This window comes from Carica papaya, chromosome 1 (assembly GCF_054855325.1).
Source record: "Carica papaya isolate Zhongbai chromosome 1, ASM5485532v1, whole genome shotgun sequence".
In the NCBI taxonomy this organism is placed as follows: Eukaryota; Viridiplantae; Streptophyta; class Magnoliopsida; order Brassicales; family Caricaceae; genus Carica; species Carica papaya.
In genome coordinates this window covers 21,402,571-21,414,503 of record NC_142309.1, presented here as the reverse complement: position 1 = coordinate 21,414,503, position 11,933 = coordinate 21,402,571, and the positions used below count along the sequence as shown (strand labels likewise).

The 11,933-nt window shown below is 35.4% G+C and overlaps 2 protein-coding genes and 1 pseudogene across 10 annotated transcripts in view; 1 reads left to right on the top strand and 2 right to left on the bottom strand.

Moving 5' to 3' along the window:
• The first annotated feature begins 680 nt into the window (after positions 1 to 680).
• On the top strand, positions 681 to 1,775 carry LOC110818765 (abscisic stress-ripening protein 3-like). Its single transcript, XM_022047743.2, has 2 exons — positions 681 to 954; positions 1,365 to 1,775. Exons 1-2 carry the CDS (start codon positions 748 to 750, stop codon positions 1,545 to 1,547), a joined length of 390 nt encoding a protein of 129 aa, XP_021903435.2. The 5' UTR covers positions 681 to 747; the 3' UTR covers positions 1,548 to 1,775.
• A 344-nt stretch (positions 1,776 to 2,119) lies between these two features.
• Positions 2,120 to 11,933, bottom strand: part of SAR1 (SUPPRESSOR OF AUXIN RESISTANCE1) — a 47,029-nt gene continuing 37,215 nt past the window's right edge. For 5 of the 9 annotated variants that reach the window (XM_088221451.1, XM_088221447.1, XM_088221450.1 and 2 more), the window contains 11 exons: positions 11,436 to 11,504; positions 11,016 to 11,325; positions 10,732 to 10,860; positions 10,325 to 10,433; positions 10,171 to 10,242; positions 9,927 to 10,062; positions 8,160 to 8,267; positions 4,337 to 4,477; positions 2,872 to 3,045; positions 2,646 to 2,790; positions 2,120 to 2,527 (listed from right to left, as the gene is read on the bottom strand). In XM_088221451.1, coding sequence (XP_088077577.1) covers positions 2,749 to 2,790; positions 2,872 to 3,045; positions 4,337 to 4,477; positions 8,160 to 8,267; positions 9,927 to 10,062; positions 10,171 to 10,242; positions 10,325 to 10,433; positions 10,732 to 10,860; positions 11,016 to 11,325; positions 11,436 to 11,504 — 1,290 coding nt within the window. In that variant the 3' untranslated portion in view covers positions 2,120 to 2,527; positions 2,646 to 2,748. Of the gene's footprint in view, positions 2,547 to 2,645; positions 2,791 to 2,871; positions 3,046 to 4,336; positions 4,478 to 8,159; positions 8,268 to 9,926; positions 10,063 to 10,170; positions 10,243 to 10,324; positions 10,434 to 10,731; positions 10,861 to 11,015; positions 11,326 to 11,435; positions 11,505 to 11,933 lie in introns of those variants that run through there. The other 4 variants (XM_088221449.1, XM_088221455.1, XM_088221448.1 and 1 more) reach the window with 3 other exon arrangements.
• Positions 5,754 to 8,153, bottom strand: LOC110818764 (small ribosomal subunit protein eS19x pseudogene; annotated as a pseudogene).

Below are 11,933 nucleotides of genomic sequence, written 5' to 3'. Positions count from 1 at the left end.
AAAAATTGAAAGTGCCACTCGAGAGGTTATAGTATTTCATGCAAGCTAAGCACTTGATTTCTTGAATAATTGACATATATATATATATATGTATTATAATATGACACATGAAAGACAGGCGGTAAGAAAATAAATTGACATGTTCTCGCACGACTTCGTCACTCCCGGGGGGGCTACAACATTAATTTATGTTATAAGGAATTCAATCTAAAGAAGGAAAAAAACTAAATCCTAGACGTCTCAACCGCTGTTATAAATTTAAGCTTTAGTCTTCACACTTCATTACTTTTTTTAACATATATTCATTTGAGCCGATAAAACAACTTTTGGCCGGTACACCGTCCTCATTTTTCCAATAGTTGAAGAATATTTCAAATTCTAAAATCATCCCCAAAATATATATATATATATATATATAAAATAAGTTTCTATTTCTCTTACACTTAAATTAATCCCCATATTGATAGACACACACACATCAACGACTATACACTAGTAATAAAGTATATACAAATTCTGTCATCCTTGATAAACCTACTAATAATTATGTGAACCCCACAAACCATAACCGTGTCAGTCAGGAAAAAAGCCAATTAATTATTGCCAATCACAGTATCTCATTAAGATAATTCCCTTGTCAACACAATCCCCCAACTTCTATAAATATCCCTCCCTAGTTTCCTCATCACTTACATTTACAACTCTCTCCCTATTTATCCAGCTATAGTCAATATAACCACTACTGCGATGGCGGACAAGGAGAAGCACCACCACCACCATCTCTTCCACCACCACAAGGAGGAAGAGAATCCGGTAGAGGCCACATCGGAAACCGTTGTCTACTCTGAAGGACATAAGGAACATGAACATGATTATGGGAGAGACGAGAAGCATCACAAGCATCTTGAGCACCTTAGTGAGATGGCTGGTCTTGCTGCCGGAGCTTATGCCCTGGTATGTATATTTCTTGTAATTTTTCTTTTCTTAATCCCCAAGTCAGTTATATATACACATAAATATATTTTTGTGCATAACAAACCCTGTGTACTAATTTCGATTCAGCTATTCATCTGATACTAATTGATAATATTGTCAAATAAATTAAAATAGTAACATGACAATCAAGTTTATAAAGAAAAAAGAAACAATAAGATTTTGGTTTATAGAGTGAGCAGCAGCAACGCAAGTGCAGAAAAACTAAAAATATAGTAATAACATATTATAGAAGTACTAAAAATGATATTTAGCGTATGGAAAAACTAAAATTTCATTTTCTTTTTTAAAAATTAGCTAATTTACTCATAACTATACTGACATGAAGTATCTCTTTTTTTTTTTTTGTCTTTTGTAAATTGACTGGATAGCACGAAAAGCACGAGGCTAAGAAGGACCCTGAACATGCTCACAGGCATAAGATTGAAGAGAAGATTGCGGGGACGGTGGCAGCTGGAGCCGGTGGATTTGCACTCCATGAGCATCACGAGAAGAAAGAAGCCAAGGAAGAAGAGAAGGCTCATCATGAAAAGAAGCACCACTTCTTCGGCTAATCTATATGCATTAATTAATTATTTATTACCCATATATATATATATATATATTTCAAGCTTCAACTTCTGTATCGTCTGTCACCCTAAATAAACTCTACATGCGTGTGTGATCATGCTAGAGTGACATATTCTGAATTTCTGTTTGTTGTAAACCACTTTTGATTTGCTTCTCATTCGCTGCTACTATGTGAATAATAATTATTACAATAAATAATTTATTCTATCTTAGTTTCCTTTTTTAGTTTGTTTTAGTCGAAGCAAAAGATCTATTTTTCTAGTCTATTTTCAACGTCAATTGTGTCTAATAATTGTCTCAAGAAAGGAAGAAAAAAAAAAGAAGTGTAGTACTAATGATCTAACAATCTTGCCAAATATCTGTTTGGGGTGGGGGGGGGGGGGGGGGTGTTCTATAGAGGTTTATATTAATACTTAATCCCTATATAAGTAAAATTATTTTGTTTACTCCTGACACAATAAATTCCCAATTCAAAAGAATCTAGACAAAAGACAAGATGGGAGAATGCTTTCTTCCTGGTTTTTCTATAGCTAGATCATACAAAACAGAGATAATCTTGTCATAATAAGAAACCAACTCGCTTTCTTTCAAGATGTTTAGAAGACTATGCATATATACATATACACACATACATGCGTACATGCATGCACGCAGACACATAAATATGTATGATAATGATAGATGTACAAAGTGGATTTTACAAAAATTTATCTATGAACTAATGCGGCAGCTTAGATGAACTCTCCATCTCCATCAGTCGAATGAATTCCGAAACTAGCAATTTTCTTTTTAACTTCAAAAGATTAAAAATAATTTATAGCTCAAAAGCCAAGGAACCTACCTCTCCACTAAGCACTGTAAATGAACTATCCGTCATCACTTGCCAAAGCCTTTAAAAGTGAGATTCTTATGCACCCCCCCAAATCTCCAGACTAACCCATGTATAGTTCGTAGGTCATAGCAGCTGCAAATAATAATATCACCTGTAAGAAAAAGCTCATACCAATGGTTCGATATTATGGTCCTGTTTGCTTGCTACAAACTGCTATCTCAGAAGTAAAAATTGACGCAAAAGTACCAACCTGCAGATGGGTTGCCGGTTTCTGTAAAGAAGGATCTTCCGTTATTTTCTTTCATTTTCTCAAAACTTGAATCTGCACTATGTTAGTCACATTTTCCAACATCTTAACCAGCAGAAGAAACTGCATCATCTGAATCCACCTTCAGCTGAAAACAAGAAAATAAAAATAGTGAACAAACCAATAAACCTGCACCTAAACTACTTTCTACCGTAAGATTGTAGCACACCAGCTTCAAATGATTTAGCAAAGCTCCCTCGAGAAGCTTTTTGAGTTTATTGCACTGATCAACCATGTGATCCGAACTGATTGATTCATCAAGTCGACACCACAGTCTCTCTATTGTTGTATATGGGAACCAAACTCCAAATGGTCTTTTCCGGTTAATTATGTCTACAGGTCTCTGCAGAAGATTATCATTGGAGCACATTACCAGGTAAACATACCGCTTAGTGCAAAAAGATGTAAAATATGGAAACAATGATCAAGATTTTCCTTGAAAATAGTCATTGCAGTTCAAAGCATCCAGGAAAGGAGGACAAATAGCAAAAAATCACATCTCCCATAACCGAACACATTATAGATTAGTTCATGTTTCAAAATGATTCTAGAATATAAGATTCTCCGGAGCAGATATGTTAGACCAAATCACAATGCACAATCATTTAGTTTACAGACATTGTTCAAAACTTGATTATATTGTTGAAAGTCTTTGACTTTTGAACTTATTATACAATGTCTTTGACATTGTCAACATCTTCTAAGATTTCAGTCAATTTGTGTTAGCATAAACAATGAAGCTCGGTTTAAAATACTGGAGAAATTCTTAATACACAGCAAGTATCCTGCTAACTGGATCCACTTTTACCATTATTGGCCAGACAACTTACAAATGAGAGAAATCATTTGAAAATGATGCTAATATAGCTAGAAGTAAGTAAAGCGAACCTAGAATGCGAAAATTGGTTAGACTACCAAAATCAAAACATCAACACTTCTGTAAAGGCAAGGACAGCTGGTCTAATAACTGCCAAACCTTGCACTATTAAATGTATGGATGAAGACTGTCCTTACCAAGTTTCATTTCATATCGTCCTTGTTCATAAGTTTAAAATATTGCCTTCACAGTTCTTTCCATTTTGGCCATTTTTGTTTATGTTCTCATTGTTAGTCAAACCCTTGTTTGTATCACTCTGTTTTGCAGAACTTTTACAGTACATATCTATGTTTATCTTTATACTGAAAATAAATAAAAATTAATTAGTTATTTATTATTTCATTAATTAAAATATTAATATTAGTTTGTAAACTATTTAAAAATTATTTATATAATAGTTCAAAGTAAAGAAAAAAGAAAATATTAATATAAGCTTAAAAAAATCAAGTATAATATAAGAATTTTACTTGAAATCAAATTGACTGAATTTGATCTGAAATTAAATATAAACCCATGTGATCCCCATATACACGCACAGACCTTTTACAGAGACACTGTGATGTAAATTGAAAATTTTTTAAAACTTTTGCAACTCACTACAATAAGATTGTAAAATATTTCAACCTATACGTTAAAAGCATCAGTTCCAGGCTTATAGATATGCACTGAACAGAGTTAAAAAAAAATCCACAAACAACCTAGGAAGAATGAATTTTGATTACTAATCAAATGAATATAAAGAAAGACAGCAACTCACGGTTGATGCAAATGTCTCCATGTACTCAAGCAACAAATTCGTAGCTTCTGAATATCGATGAAAATCAACATACAGTTGAAACAAAGATGCAGGACTTGATTCTTGCCCAGTCATCCCAAAAGTCCTTACTTTTTGACCACCCTGTCAAAACACGAAAAAGAACATGACTAAGATGGGTGATATACAAGAAACTAAATTGTATGAACAGATACCATCAAGAAAACGGAAGCAATTTCTAGACGTGCTCAACCTGTCTATGCTCATTTGACAGTACAACCTGTTACTCATCTCTGAGTTGCAACAGCTTTTTGGAGCTTTAACAAGAAAAAGTACAAAAGAGATAAGTATATCTAATGTTGCCTCGAGCCTTTGGCCATAGTGGCAGAAATCCTCCTGTTTGATGTTAAGATCATGGATTTAACCTTATCATTCGATTTGGACCAGCCAAAAACAAAGTACTTCATTGCCTTGAGAGGATAAATATATATTGGGAACAACAGACAGGGAAAAAAGTGTAGAGGCTTACATGATAGAAGAGAGTTGTCTGGAAGCAACACAAAGCTACAAATTAACCAGGGAGGTTTACCTCTTATTGGTCTTTTTCTAATTTAAACCTAACTTCTGCAACTGGTAAAACAAAATCAAAGAAGAGGAACTGGCTATTGGCCACTCTGTTGCTTGAACAAAGTTTTGTCAAGAGGGGTTTTATGAGGCACACTTATTGCAAAGGTCCTCGAACAATGATATTCCTTATGATCAGAAAAATTCTAATTGTATTTTCATTTTCTTTCAAAGACAAATCACAACTTCGTTTGCTGAACCAAGTCGTAGTTCAATAGTCAACAATTACCTTGGCACAAACTCTAGCACAATAGAGAAACATTAAAATAAAACTCATTGTTATAATCAACATATGAAAGAAAAGGCTGAGGGGGGACCCACAAACAGCAAGCAGAAATAAGCAATCAGCAAACAAGAGTTGTATTCTAATTTCAGCAACAGGGGAGGAGAACAATTACTAAAAAAAAATTAGAATCCTATAACTGGGGAGATTGACGAGTTCTCTGTAACAAGCACAAATCCTAGTTCTATATATATCAGACAGATCCAAAGTCCAGGACCATAACAACTTGGTAATAAAGTGGCTGGTTATGGGAGAATTTAGTAGTTCCAACAACAATTTGTTGAAAGCTTTAGTGTGCAAACCAAGGGCCTATTTAGAGAGCTTTAGACTAGCAGAAATACAGTGCCAAAAAAGACATAAATGGTTGTAGCAAGAAATCCAACAAGAAGGCAGAAACATTTGAGAGGAAGGAAATTGCCCGCGCAACTAGTGCTGAAAGATAGTATTAGGATCTGATGATCAGTTAGTCATTTTATGGGATAAGCAAAACATGACGGTTTCTTTTTTTTAGAAGACAAAACAGACAATAATATAATTGGAATGGGTTTTCACCAACTAAATCTAAGATCAAAGAAACCCAAGGAGACAACAACTGCTTGAAGAAATAAAACCATGTTCGTTAAGTATCGAAAGTAACAACCTGAATATGAACTGACACAACGCCTATTATATCTACTCTTGACTCATGATTGATTCAAAATTTCTAAAATCTTTCAATTGATGGTGAAGCTGAATCTCTCAACGGGCAACTGCAATCCTCCCAGCAACTTGGTCAAAGTCTCGCTGGCCACTGGACGTAATTCTCCTCCCAACCTTGGGATCAACATCGATGATGTTCATATTTTGCAATTGTTGAAGTATGTGACGAGCAATAGCACCGCTGCTCTTACAGAAATGAGGAGGTCTACTGCCATTCCTCTGGCTTCCTCCATAGATCCTCTGGAAGGCACCAACACCAAGGCCCCCTCAAGTATATTTTCCTTGCCATGGAAGCCGCTCTTACAAAGTACCAGCCGGGATCGTAAGGAGCAAGCTCCTTGAATTTCCCAGTCTTGACAATATCAGTCCATGAAGGAAGTTTGATCTTGCGGACCGTTTGAGGTGGGCGGCGTATCCCTTGACGAACTCGTGGGGGGACACGTCTTTCACTGTTCTCACAGTCTCCATATTCTTCTGATTTTCAAGGCGCTCTGCCTCTACTCGTGCTTCTACTTCTGCAGCGGGAGCTCTATGACGGAGAAAACATGACAGTTTCTTGAAGAAATGAAGGGCCACAATGCGCAAATCAGCTGTGTTCTTATGTTGTCTGGCAAGCATGTACTAACTGCTACCCTTGATGGAACTATGAAGATGTAGGATGTTAAGACATATACTTATGTTGAAATACTCGGTGCTCCAGTGTAGTCTTGCGCGTGGCTATGATGATTCCTCTAGAATTTTGTTACCACTGGCCCAGACATGATTGAAAACATCTGGGACATATCTGCTGATAGGCAGATGCACTAGTTCTTATGACATACAAAATGGATTTTGTCAATCAGATTGGTTGAAAACTTTTGCATTAACATTTTATTTGGTCATCTCCATCACCCTAGGGATTTATTGGGGAAAGGCACCTAATGAACGAGGGGTGTAATGTTATAATTGATAAGCAAACAGTAAAGAGAGTCGTTCTAAACTCTTTTGTGTCTTTGGTTAGGTTTAAATATCTTCTACTTTGGAAATTAATACTTTTTAGTTATTCAAATAAATAGGCCAATTGAGAGAAGTTAAAACTGTGCTGATAAGATTTTAGCCTAAAATCACACTGATTTATCCTAGATTCTAGGAAGAAGTTAGCCCACTTATTTCTATTTACTTGCATTCAAACTTCAGCAAAGGGGGAAGAACATAATTATCAAAAGGAAGGTTTAGAGTCTTTAGACCTGGAGATCAATGGGTTTGCTCTAACAAGCCCCAAGCCCTTGTTTTATATATCTCATTCAATAACCAAATCCAAAGTCTGAGAACATGACATTTCATCTAGGTTATGTCTCTTTTTCTAGGAGATTAATGTTTCGGATATTAGATTGGATGTGAGTTGAAAAAAAAAATAGTACTCTTCACTTGCACTTTATGCTTTTTTTTCCGAAACCTCATGAACTACATATTTTAATTGTACCAATGCAGTGACAACTGTATATTCCATTAAGAGATTATTCCACTACCACATTCTGATTTACAGGGATTTCTTATCCTACCTTGTTATACCTTTTTTCTCCTCTTTTTAATAATATTTCTCTTCTCATCAATAAAATTTCTACTGCAGCACTGGAATTTTAATTGGTTTCTTTTGATTGCCATTCACCTCCATCTCATCTATATACCTTAACCTCTGTCCGATTATGTCATGAGTAGTTCATTACTAAGAGTTCCACCATTTATGTACTCAATTCCATATAAAAGAAATAGGGATAAAGTTTTAAATTAAACTCGATCAATAATAATGACCTCTGCTAGAGAACCGGAGGAGTTGTTTTTAATGAAACATGATCTCTTTCTAAGTAAGATTAAAGGCCACTTTTGCACAGTTATTTGAATTCCTAGACATCTGTGTACCAGCTAGAAGGTTGCAGCTTGCATTCATGGTGTATAAGTTTAATAATTTTGTATATTATTTTGAAATGCTTTACATGTATTGTAAAAATGAAAGAAATAATTGTAATTACTAGTTTCAGCTCATCTCGGAAGCAATGAAATCATCTTAACAAAAAATGACAATATGGGCACTGTTTTGGGTCATGGTTAACAATCATTGTAAAAGATGCATGTAAATCTATTCTTAGTCCAGCAAACCAATTCGAAAAAAAAACATGCATTACATTATCTCATACCTAAACTATAAATATAGTCAGCTTCTCCAACATATCAGAAAATTACCTTGAACATATCAACCAACCATAGAGGCAACTCAATCTGAGGATCCGAGCGAAGAAGAGTCTCAGCAACAATTACCGGTAGCCTAGCATGAATTGGTTTGTACCTTTGCTGCAAATTGAGTTTCATAGATGAGAAATAAACAGAATGGAGGCTTCATGAGGGTTGGAAACATAATGCTTAGGTGGATAAACTGAACCTTTTTGCACATTGTATGATACAAAAGACTCTTGGTCTTCACTTAAACAGATCTTAATGATGACTTCATTTAAGAGTGTGTTTAGCTTCACTTGTTTGCTAGTTATAAGTAGTTTTAAACACTGTTCAACCTATCTGTTTGGTAATACAAAAAATATCACTTGCACGATAAGACATCTGTCGTAAGCCAAAAGGTGAAGAGATTTTGGTCGTTGGGAATCTGATCACTAAAAATATCACTTTATTGACTTACTGGTTGTGAGATTTTCCTTCGGGACCAGTGGCTTTGTGCCACAGGATAATAAAGAGCAAACTCACCAGAATGGATTGCATACCAAAGGAGGAACTAGTATAACTCACAAAAGCCCAAGTAAGTTTAGGTCTCAGGGACATTCCTCATTCTGTCCTTTGCTTTCATTAAAGGTGACAGATGATCCAAAGTCCTATTTTAGGAAGACGTCCTGCTCTCTTTTTTAAAGATGAAAATAAGCACTATAAACAAGCAACAAAAGGCTGCTGTCCAGAAACTGACAAAAGATCAGAAGTCAGAATATCTAGCAGGTAACCAAGGTCCTCATCTTGAATAACTGGTTTCCCTAGTAACAGCTTCCCAAGGTCTTCCTGGGACTCTCCATTGCTTACCTTATGCCTGGACCATCATAGATTATCTTAATCAAGTCACAGTGCTATATCTTTCTATCACGTACTAAGATTCTTTTTCTTGGAACATTCACTTCATTTCCAATCTTAGTGATAGAGAGGCCACTTATTTAAACTTCACTTACCACGCTTGAAGCTTTTCATCCAGTGACTAGAACTAATAATTGTCTGTGGACATTAAATTCTCAGTCACTTTGCTTGTAAATCTTCTCTTTATAGAGGCAATTCACCAGCTCAAACTTTGGTTTTTAGTAATTCCCTTTAGAAGGTTAAAGATCAAAAAGGTTAAAACCTAACCAATTTGAGCTCTCCGATATTTGTGTGCTGCCTTGATAGAGTTCAAGAGATAATCACACATTCTTACATTGTCAGGTTTGCATGCAGGTTATTGTATAAACTTTTTGCAGTCACTGAGGAAATTTTATAGTTTGGAAGCTTCCTTTACTTTTCCACCATTTGAGAGGTTGACTTAAGGAGGAAGGAGCTTAAAAGCTTAAAACTTCATGGCATAATGTCTTTCTTGCTAGGTGTTAGGTCTTCCGATTAGATTGCATAGCCAGAGGTTTCAATAAATCTGCTCAACACTCTTACTCTTACTTGGGATAGGGTGTTGTTTTTAGCTTCTTTATGGGCTACAGCACAGGGTATTTTGAGAGCTTGGCATTATCTAATCTTGCAACACAATAGAACAACTTTCTATGTTGAGGCATTTCCATTTTCTTTTCTTCTTTTTCAGTTTTCCTTTCTGTGCTTCTGATAAACGATGCCTTATCCTCTCTTTTTCTAAAATTTTTCTGCTCTTATTAGTAATAGTTCTCTAAAAGAATCCCTAATTCTTTTTTTTTAAGGAAGAAAAGAAAATTTAGAGCTGACTGGAATATAAATCTCAAGAAGCAAGCAGAAGATACGAACAAGATACGCCTCAAGTGTTTCCCATTGACCAGTAGCCTTAGAATATGAAATAGTAAGACCAACGTCAGGTGAACCATGAAAAGTCACTTCATTCTCCGATGATGTCAACAGAAGACTATTACTTCGGAATTCATTCCTGAAAGTTACAGAAAAAAATTAAATTGTGTAACGAGGAAGAGAATTTGAAAGAGAAATACATAAACAAAGAAGAGGAAGCAAATGCAGAAGGGTAAAAGAACCAAACCCAACATATAATGGGCCCGGTCTATTTGGACAGCATTTGATTGCCATAGCAGCAAAAGCCTTTTCCAGCTCCCTGAGCAAAAGTAACCAATTTACATTCCACAGAATATATAATAAAAATGCTCTCCTGTGTAACCCTATTTCAAGAATTTCACCTCTTCAATCTTGAACCCCTCCAAAACTTCAAGATAACAGTAAAGGCCATATCATATAAATTTGAATGGACCAAGAGATCAACCAAGTCTGAAGGAGGCTTTTCAACTCCTGGAAAGAAGATTCCAAGAACAAAATAATGAACACTAAAAAGGACAACAAACACTCAAACTCTTCACTGTATAAAAATTCAAAACAAAGGCCCTTAAAACTTCTCATAATCGTTTACTTCGATAGGACAATAAGCAGGACATCGAAAAATATAAGTATATCTTTGTGTTGTCAATCACTTTAAATTTAATAGCCAAAAGATCCTATCTAAGGTTAATTCCTCCAATGACAACAATCCAAAGAAAGTGACGGGCCAAAAGAAAGTATGGATAAAGAAAATAGGTGAACAAAAAATTACCAGAATAGGTCCATTTGACATTTTCCAGTGAAAGCAAATATTCTGCTGAAGTTAGAACAAACTCATTTTCAAGTTTCTCAATATCAATACAAGATCTTGATCTCTGCAGCTGATCATCACTGCTGACTGCTGCAGCAAAAATAAAAAAGTCATTGCTTTATAAAGAAAAGTATGCTGTCGAAAAAGCCTAGTCAATAAGCTGTCCATAATACAGGTAGAAATAGACAAAAATGTGAAGACAAAATGCCAGACATGTAAAGAAGATTCATGCTCTCATTTCTTACATTGTTCTTGCAGTGCCTTTCTAGCCTTTTTACTTGGATGCTGAAGAGAAATTCCAACGGGCAGAGGATCAATCCAAGCATATTCAGGATGAACAAGATGTAAGGAATTGATAGCGGCAGAGAGCCCATTCAGCCTCTCCTGCAACACCACTGATACATTTTGTAAATCTTTAGAAACTGGTTCATTTCTCAAACGAGCTGAATATCGATACATGCAACTTGCTGCCCTTCGCCAGTTATGTCGATGCATTTCAAATGCATAAAGCAACTTATAAGGGTTCGGCTTTGCCATTACATCTGAACGTTCAGCCTTTATTTTGTGTATAAAATAAAATAAAAAAAAAAGAAGAGATTAGCATCAAAGAAAAAAATAGGAGAAATATGACAGCAGCATTCTTCTTCTTTGCATCCATGACACACCTTCCAGACAAGCTCCTGCTCGATCTTCTCTGTTAAGCCAATGAAGGGAAGTTGACCCCCACAAAGAACCTGTTAAGAAGAAAAACAAAAAACAAAAAATAAATAACTAAATACATGCTATTAGTCAGGATGGTAGGGAATATTTCAGTCTTCCCAATAAAGAATGATTATTCATTTGAATCCACAACAAAAGTCATTCGGTTGCTTACCAAACTGACTGAGACACTATCTAAGACTGGCAGATTAAGAAGAATATGCAAGACATATAATGGAAGTGCTGAGTAGTAGAAACCATTGAAATTCAAAACTTCGCAGCACTGCTCTTTCCTGTATGCTTAGAACTACTAGCAAAAATCTGTGGCTTTAGGCCAAATATTAAATATGGAATTTGTTTCAAAAGTCACTAATCGGCAACTTCCAACTAAGTTACAAAATTTTCCAAGGTTCCTAAATGAAGTTTCAAGAATGAATTTAAGCCTATGTTTCCATTATAAGTTG

What these genes read in the sequence shown, in the direction of transcription:
- LOC110818765 (XM_022047743.2), top strand. Translation starts at nt 748, where the DNA reads ATGGCGGACAAGGAGAAGCACCACCACCACCATCTCTTCCACCACCAC. An exon ending in CTGCCGGAGCTTATGCCCTG is followed by an intron (nt 955 to 1,364) that starts GTATGTATATTT and finishes TTGACTGGATAG; the next exon opens with CACGAAAAGCACGAGGCTAA.